General features: G+C 41.1%; 1 protein-coding gene across 1 annotated transcript; it reads right to left on the bottom strand.

Moving 5' to 3' along the window:
* Positions 1–349: 349 nt before the first annotated feature.
* Atp5mc3 (ATP synthase membrane subunit c locus 3) lies at positions 350–3,626 on the bottom strand. The gene is made up of 5 exons (XM_070020550.1): positions 3,533–3,626; positions 3,230–3,338; positions 2,024–2,101; positions 1,093–1,286; positions 350–610 (listed from the first exon to the last, which is right to left on the bottom strand). Exons 2-5 carry the CDS (start codon positions 3,266–3,268, stop codon positions 496–498), a joined length of 426 nt encoding a protein of 141 aa, XP_069876651.1. The 5' UTR covers positions 3,269–3,338; positions 3,533–3,626; the 3' UTR covers positions 350–495.
* Between the last annotated feature and the right edge of the window lie 5,675 nt (positions 3,627–9,301).

The following is a 9,301-nucleotide window of genomic DNA, read 5'->3' as shown; positions in this document are numbered from 1 at the left end:
AAAAGCTGACATAATTTTTTATCCAGCTGTGTAAGCTCAGCCAAGTCAACTTGGAAGGTATTTATAAATATTCTAATGTTAACTCTTAAAAACTCAAATTATCTTGAGCAACTATCTTTAATCATATTTACAGAATGAAAATATTCTTCAGGATGAAAACATTTCTCTATGACTAAACAAAAGCCCCAGATATAATGAAGTGCAGAAAACCTTAAAAATAATTGTCATGAGAATTACATTAGGTTCTAGGGCAACTGCTATAATGTCCTCTGAATTGGACAGCATGCACCTTAATGAATCATCTTTGTGATGATCCAAATTTAGGTTAAGTACAAATCACAGCAAAAAATTAAACTTTTCATCTTTAATGAAATGACTTTGGAAATAACGTACACTTCCATGACACCAACACTACAGTTTTGGGAGTCACAGTAAGATACACAGAATTACATCCGTAATTGTCATGAATGCCAACATTTCAAGCAGTAATTTCTGTTACATGGCAAACAAGATCAAGAAAGCAACCATCAAACAAAAGAGACCCATAGCTTCAGACAAGGCAAATCCCAGGATAGCATATGAGAACAGCTGCTGCTTCAGCGAAGGGTTTCTAAAAAAGATATAACACAGAACTGTTACTTTAAAATAATTTCAACTTCTTTGGTAAATGTTAAAGATTACTAACAGGATCTTTGTAAACTGGGACATCTACTACAAGAGTATCTGCATAGATCTCTTGCTTTTACCTCTCATATTCCTTTCTCCTCAATCCTAACCACATGGTAAAAAGGTGGGGAGCTATCTGTATGTACATGTATCTATATTACATTCATTTACATCCACTTTGACATCCTGCCTCCTTCTAGGCTGACCTCAAACTTGTGATCCTCTTGTGTCAAATGTTTTGGGTAGCTAGGATTACAGGTGTTTACAATCATAACCTGCTGACATTCTTCTTATTTCTGATTGAGATAATACATACAAAAATATAATGTAAGACACGGTAGGCACTTAATATAAAACGGCTAGCATTCTGTTTCTAATTATTATAAGCACCATTTCCAACTATTAATTTATTAAGGAACTGATTACCTGGCATAACCAATTATAAGACTGCCAAAGACTGTTCCAATACCAGCACCAGAACCAGCAACGCCTACTGTTGCAGCACCTGCACCAATAAATTTGGCAGCAGTATCAATGTCCCTGCTGATTGCACTGGTCTGAAATTCCCTTGAGTTAATCTGGCACACAGCATTCTGGGCCCCATTAAATACTGTAGAGCCCTAGAGAACATGAAAATAAAGGTAAAGGTTAAATCAGTAATCACAGGTATTTTAATTACTGTACTGTCAAAATAACTACTCTGTATCATAGCTAAGTGTGAAAAGGTAACTGTCTTAACACACTAAAAAAATCAGTTTAGAATAACTGATTCTGAAGGTGTGAATGCATATTTTGTAAGGGAATGAGCAGGAAAGAGGGAACAGCTGACATTAAGCAAAAGGAAAGAAATGTACATATCATCTGATGTGGAAGAAGTAACTGTATTGTCAAAGCTCATAGAACTCATAAACTTTATAGACCACAATAAAGACAATTTGCCCCATGAAGGTTAGAATGTGTTTGTGACTTTAAGTATCACAATCCCACAATACTGTGAAATTTATGTAATCACTTAATCACAATAAAAATTGCTATAAAAATGAAGAAAAATGCTTTTTAATAGAGTAGGCCTTTCAATAACTGGCTATTCTAATCTTAAATACAAGCAACTCAAAAGTGTAGACTTAAATACTGAGAACAATTATTTTTGGCCTACCTCAGGCAGCTAAATCTTTGGGTATAGAAGCTTCTCTCATTGAGTCATTCTCTACATATTTTTATTTGATAAACAAGTGCAGAAAATTCCCCTGAAACCATTCATTAATGAGCTCCCAACTCCCCTTGCTATCTCTAGTCAGAACTGTGGTAAATGTACTCATTTAGTGTTACCTAATTTCTAGTATTATGGGGTTCTTACCTCTCCAGTCCTAGTCTCTGGTCGAGTTAACACCGATGCAGAAATTGGTCTGTATGCCATTCTGGATCCAGCTCGGATCTATTAATAAAAAAGATTCTGAGTATTAAGAATACAGAAAGGACTCCAAGGACCTTTCTTGTACCATGAGCTCTAAAACAGCAAGCAGCAAAAATGGATCAGAGACTTATTATGTATTAACTTTAATCATGCTTGGTCATTTTTTAATAACTTTGGCAATTTAAATAAAGCTTCATTCCAATGAAATTGCAAAACGTGCTTTATAAACTATTTGTAATACTCTGAACAAAAGTTCATATAATATTGCTCTTGACATCTTAATTACTGTAATGCCACAATGCAGTTTGTCTGACACCCTACATACTTTCCTTACTGTGGATCATTAAGTATATTAGGAATGTCAGTATGAGCACTCCATTAAAAATGGCCCATCAGTTAACAGGAATTCTCACACATTCCTCTAAGCCCATTAAGCATAAATTTTAGAAAGGAGCTTAAGCATTTCTATATCTGTTTAAGAATCTTAAGTGAAATACTCTCATAAGGACATAGTCCAGTGTGGCTTCTCTGTCCTTGAGTGTCCACTACACTAAGGTCACAGAAAATCCCTTCAGAACCAAAATCTAATTTCCTAAGACAAATCCTCCAGATATAAACCTTCCAAAATGGTCATGGAAACAATACCCCAGAGGCAGGGAGAAAGTCTCGGGCTACCCCCCTGCCCGCCCACGTCTGGTGAGCTAAAGTCCCTCCCTCTGCAGCAGCGAGTTTGACCTACAGATAGGCCTCGGAGAGCACGGTTGCAATGAAACTAGGCCTCAGCGGCCTCCTCCCTCACCCAGTACCCCAATCTTTGCTTCGACCCCCAACCCGTGCGAGACTCTGACAGATAAGGTGCGGGAGGAGGCGCTTCCGGTTCAGGAGTGAGGAGGATTTGACCTACCCAAGTGGGGCCTGACAGCTAGGCCTCGGCTGCTCTCTGTCACCGAGAGGGGGAGAGGGGCTATCCGAGGTGCCCCGGGACCAAGAGGAAGGGAGGGAAAGGGCACGGGGCTGAGGGTGAGGGTGGGAGCCGCGCCGGGAGAGGACAGGACGCCCCGCCCGCCCACGGGCTGCCCATTCAACAACGTGGACGCCTTGGCCCGGAGGCCCGGCCCTCCGTCCCGAGGCCCGGCCCGGGTCACGCACCAGAGCGGGGGTGCAGGCGAGCTTGGCGCAGGCGAACATCTTCGGTTCTCGGGCGGCGCGGCAGCTGGATGTGGGTGACAGGCAACGTGGGCTCACTCCCGCTTCCCCTCTGCGGAGGTAAAGAGGCTTAAGGTCAAGTGCCCTCCAGGGGCTTGTCCTTCCCGTCCAGGCCCCAAGGGCTCCCGTGCAAGCCCCGTCAGCCTGGGCCCCGTGCCCAGCGACACGCTACCCGAATGAATGGTCCCTACAGGCCGCTGCTCCGCCCCGGCCAGGCCAGGCCCGACTCCCGCGCCCTCCACTTACCTTCCAGGGAGATGGCGGCGGCAGCGGCGGCGGCAGAGGTCGAAGCAGAGGGGCTGGGCGCGCAGGCGCGGTCCGGCTCTTATCCGCGCCGCAGCACCCGGATGGAGAAGGCGGAGTATGGAGTGCACTAGGAAGAAGCTCAAGGTCACTTTGTAATAACTTTATTGGTGTCCCGCCGAGAAGTACACGGACAGACTGGCCGGTGCAGGGAGAACGGAACGGTGTCTTTCGCCTTTGGTATCTGAGCTGAGTAGACAAAAGAGATCCGTTTTCTTTATTTTCACACTTGGTGATTTGTGGCCTTTTACAGATTATCACTGCAGTTTACCCGACGGCCCCTTTCCTGATCATTGAAGCGGAGGCTTTATTTAATACTTGACAAGAATTTGGCATCCCCAAAGTGTTTTCTTTCAAGGGACCAACAGGGAAAACAGTCATGATAATGACTAACCCTTTTAGCCCAAAGAAGACCTCACCTGGAAGTGCTAGGACAGAAGTATGAGCAAATGACTAAATCTAAGCGTTGTCTCTAGGCAAAGTGAGATTGGTAAACTTTTCATCCACTTCTAGAACTGGAAGAATTAAGGTATTGTGTGTGTGTGAAAATGTTGAAAGGGGTGACACTGGTCAAGATGGATTGTCACCATGAGCTACTTTGTTAATGGCAACTCCTCTGTACAACTTCTAAATAAATAAACAAATAATTTTTATGTAGAATGTTAGACTGAAAGAAAAAAAGTCTGGGTGTTTTCAGAACTTACCCAATTTTGTTTTTTTCTATTTTGGGACAAACAATTATTGCAGATAACAGAAATGTCTCAGAAAAAGATAGCTCTTGTAAAGATTCTTAAATCATGTTATACATTGAATTTATAATAACTACTGTGATACAAGCCAACCCAAAAGATTAAACATCCCAAGGCTGGGGATATAACTCAGTGGTAGAATGCTTGCCTAACATGTATCTAGCATGCTTTTCCAACTCAGGATTTAATCCCCAGTGCCACAAAACAACAAACCAAACAATAGCAAAACATCCAGAATGTTTAGCTCAGGTAATGGCTGGAGGCTGAACTCTATCTAGAATGTTTTTACTAGTATCAGCCCAGAGCATCTTAACTGATTAGCACAAAGGTAGTATATTATCTAACAGCAACTCTAGGGAGAAACCCCTAGAACAAAAATTTATAAAGAATACTTTATTGATCCACCTTCAGCTGCAGTGATTCAAAATAACATGAATGTTAATAGTTTAGACACAATCTGTAGCCTACAAAATAGAGATAACTCACATGTACAGTTGGACAAAAGATTATTAGCATAGTTTCTCAAGTACTCAGTTCAACTGTAAAGTATGTAGTGTCCTGTGGTATCTACTATAGAAGCTAGGCTCTATATTTAAATAATTGATCCCTGGAATTATTCTACATCCATTGGAGTACAGATTTAGTTTAAATGACATTACTGTCTCTTCAGCACAAAGTCAGTAATAATTACCTGTTGAAAAGAAGGCATGAGAGAGCCTGGATGCCTAATGATCTCATTGGGTTAAATAGAGACTAGATGCCTTTGACAGGGACCAACTTAGGGGTCTGAAGCCCAGCTTACTTGTTATGTTGAGAGCCTTGACCACAGCCATGGTTTTATGGTGCATTTCTAGATAGAGTAATTAAAACTTTGCTTGGTTTTGCATCCTAAAATTTACATTATAAGAGGTGGGGAGTGGATTTTTCTCTTTTTGTTATGGTATCTTTAGTTTTTTTGGGGGGGGGCGGGGCTCTGGTCTGGGGCCTAAACTCTGGGCCTTGGCGCTGTCCCTCAGCTCTTCAGCTCAAGGCTAGCGCTCTACCACTTGAGCCACAGCGCCACTTCCGGCTTTTTTTTCTTTTTGCTTATGTGGTGCTGGGGAATCGAACCCAGGGCCTCAGGCATGCAAGGCAAGCACTCTACCACTGAGCCACCTTCCCAGCCCCTTGTTTTTTTTTGAGAAAGGGTATCACTATATAGCTCAAACTGACCTCAAACTTGAGATCCCTCTACCTTAGCCTCTCAATTGCTGGGATTACAGGTTCACTAGCATGCTTGACTGGATCTTGGAGTTGTTAGAGAGAGGACAGGTGCACTAAAAATTTAGAAGAAGTCTTGTCTGAAGGAAGTAGGCTTAAGAGGAAGGAGAAGATGAATGGAGAGAGGGATGGTGGATGAATACAGTCAATGTACATATGTGAATGAATTCAGTCATGTATCTGTGTGAAAACAGAACTAGGTAACTTCAGCAGATGGGTGATATACATGGGGAAGGAAAACAATGGAAGAGGTGACACTGATCAAGATTAATTATACTGATAAACTGACTTGTTGAATTAAAGCCTCTTTGTACAACTATTTAAAGACAATAATAATATTTATACCTATATATGTATATACACATATAGTTTTGTTGGTCATGGGGTTAGAACTCAGGTCCTGAGTGCTGTCTCTGAGCTTTTTTGCTCAAGGTTAGTACTCTAACACTGAGCCACCAGTTTTCTGGTGGCTAATTGGAGGTAAGAGTCTCATGGGCTTTGTGTCCCTGCTAGCTTCAAACTGAGATCCTCAGATCAGCCTCCTGAATAGCTAGCATTACAGGCATGAGCCACCAGTGCCTGGCAAAAATAAATTTTATCTGAGTGCCAATGACTCACAGCTGTAATCCTAGCTACTCAGGAGTATGAGAACTGAGGATCACAGTGGCTGACTGAAAAGTATCTAATTTTCTGTTTCTTTTTTCTTGGACAATGGGGCAGTCATAAGTTATGATACTGTATAATTTGTTAATACATAATAGAGCCAAATGATAATGTCATGAAGAAAAAAGGATTAGCTCAATACAAAGAAAAATGATAGTTTCCAAATACAATTCCATCAATCTGTTTTATCTATTATACCTTTTTTTTTTTTTTTTTTCAGTTGTGTGGCTTGAACTCTGGACCTGGGCGCTGTCCCTCAGCTCTTCAGCTCAAGGCAAGTGCTCTACTACTTGAGCCACAGCGCTACTTCCAGTTTTCTGGTGGTTAATTAAGAATCTCATGGACTTTCCTGCCTGGGCTAGCTTTGAACTGCAATCCTCAAATCTGAGCCTCCTGAGTAGCTAGGATTGCAAGCGTGAGCCACTGACACTCAGCTCATTATACCTTTTTGCAATGTGTTTCTGCCACTTATTTAATCAAGCAGTAGAGTCTATTTCTTTTTTCATTAGGACTAGGCTGGTCATGTGATTTGCTTTGAGCCAGAGGATACATTGGCAGTGACAATGTTATGTCTAGGCCTAGGCCTAGGCTTCAAGAGATCTTGTGGTTTTCATTCTTTCCTTTGTTTAAGACCACTATGTTAAGACTCTGTTAGACTGCTGAATGTTAAGGAACCACAATGGACAAAAAAACCAAAAGGCCTCATAAAAGAGAACTGGGATTTCAAACATGTGTGAATGAAGCCATCTTGGAGTCTCTAGCTCTAGTCAAGCCTTCCCAGTCAATACAACCGGGAACAGAATTATGCCATCTTTAATGAACTTTATCCAAATTCCTGAATCAAAAGAATCAAGAGCAATGAGAGTAGTTGTTTGAAGTGACTTTAAGGTAGTTTGTCAGAAAATAATAGGTAACTAACTTACAGAGTCTTGTTCCCACTTCAAAAATATTGATTTTTTTAGGATTCCTTAATTCCAAATTGTTAATAAGAGTTGAATTCTTTGGTGAAATTTTTGAAAGGAGATTAATTCAAATGGCTTATTTTTCCCCTACTACCCTGTCTTTTCTTTAGCTGGAATTTGGATCCAAAGAATGAAAGTGAAACAATTCTGCTACTAGAAAGGCAACAGACATACCTCAAGTATGGAAAAGCTGGAAACGAAATGTCTTAACTTTTTTCCCTTTGAGTAGCTACACCAGCCCATAACTATGTATTAATGGATTTAATAGTACATGAAAAAGTTCTATTTGGTTAAGTCTCTAAGCTCAGTTCTGTTATATGCAACCAAATATAACTACAAATAATTCTATAGGTTTTTGTACTTTTGAGCTGTTTGGTCTGGAGTGCCCTATCTCCCATAGAACTATATTATTTTACATCTGTCCTTTCTTCCTTGTTCAATGATATATCTGCTAGGGACCAATCAAGAGACAGAAACTACTGAAATTAAAACGGGGGGGGGCAATTTGATATTAAAAAACATTGCTAATCACTGAAAAGTGTCTATTAAAAGACATATTATGGACTCTAAGGGTACAATCATAGTACTGTGGGAACAGCTACTATCCATAGCTGAGGGCAAGTGAACAATCAGGAAGAAAGTTAAACTCATTACAATCTCTACAACTTGAAAATAAAGGAACTTAACCATACACAGTTGGTAGCATGTTACACAGAGCAAAATGAGTTTGCATAAAAGTATAGAAAGATAACTCCTTGCTCATTCTGCCTCCTCAACACTGGCTTCTTTGATGTTCCTCGAACATGCCAACCACACTCCACCTCAGAGAACTGTACTTTGATTCTTTCAGCTTAGAATACCTGTCCCCCAGATAACTATTTGGGTGGTTTGGATGGCAACCCCACTTTATTCAGGTCTTTGCTCAAATGTTACCTCCTAAAAGAGGCTTTTCTGGCTCCATTACTTGTCTTTTATCTCCCTTCAGCTCTCATTGCTACAGGGCATCATTTATTTATTATCTAGTTGGTTCTCACATGAGACTATTAGTCCATGAGAGCAGGGATTTTGTTTTGTTCATTGCTTCGTCCATCAATAGGCACTCAATAAATTTCTCAAAAATGAAGTTTGAAAAGGAAAGGAGAAGATGCTAACATCACTGTATTATGCATTACAGTAAGTACACATTATTTAACATTTTCAGAAATAGTATTTTAAGTGGATGCTGGTGGCTCATGCCTGCAATATTACCTAATCAGGAGGGTGAGATTTAAGGATGATGGTTTGAGGCCTGCCTGGACAAGAAAAGTCCACTTAACTCATCTGCAATTAACCACAAAAAGCCAGAAGTGGAGCTGTAGCTCAAGTGGTAGAGCACTAGCCTTGAGCAAAAAAGCTCAGGGACAGTGACCAAGTCCTGAGTTCAAGCCTCAGGACTGGCACACACACACACACACACACACACACACTTAACTCATCTGCAATTAACCACAAAAAGCCAGAAGTGGAGCTGTGGCTCAAGTGGTAGAGCGCTAGCCTTGAGCAAAAAAGCTCAGGGACAGTGACCAAGTCCTGAGTTCAAGCCTCAGGACTGTGGGAGTATACACACACACACACACACACACACACACACACACACACACACACACACACACACACACACACACACACACACACACACACACACACACACACACACAGAGTTGTGTATGGAATTCGGGATTAGCACACACAGACAGTTGTATGTGAATTTTGCAATTTATAGTACTAAAAACTGTGTGTGGAAATGATAAGATTTATAATGCAACCCTTGGTTACATTATTCAGCCAATGGTAAGTATGACTAAATGCTACATTTCAGTTGCTTTCTTTTCTTTTTTTGGTTGGTCATAGGGCCTGAACTCTAGGCCTGAACACCATCCCTCAGCTCTATAGCTCAAGGCTAGCACTCTACCACTCCTGCCACAGTGCCACTTCAGGCTTTTTCTGTTTATGTGGTGCTGAGGAATTGAACGCAGGGCCTCATGCATGCAAGGCAAGCACTCTACCACTGAGCCACCTTCCCAGCTCACATTTTCGTT

The sequence above is a fragment of the Dipodomys merriami genome, unplaced genomic scaffold, assembly GCF_024711535.1.
Source record: "Dipodomys merriami isolate MVZ:Mamm:240054 unplaced genomic scaffold, mDipMer1.0.p SCAF_1, whole genome shotgun sequence".
Taxonomy (NCBI): Eukaryota; Metazoa; Chordata; class Mammalia; order Rodentia; family Heteromyidae; genus Dipodomys; species Dipodomys merriami.
This window is presented reverse-complemented; position numbering and strand designations above follow the sequence as displayed.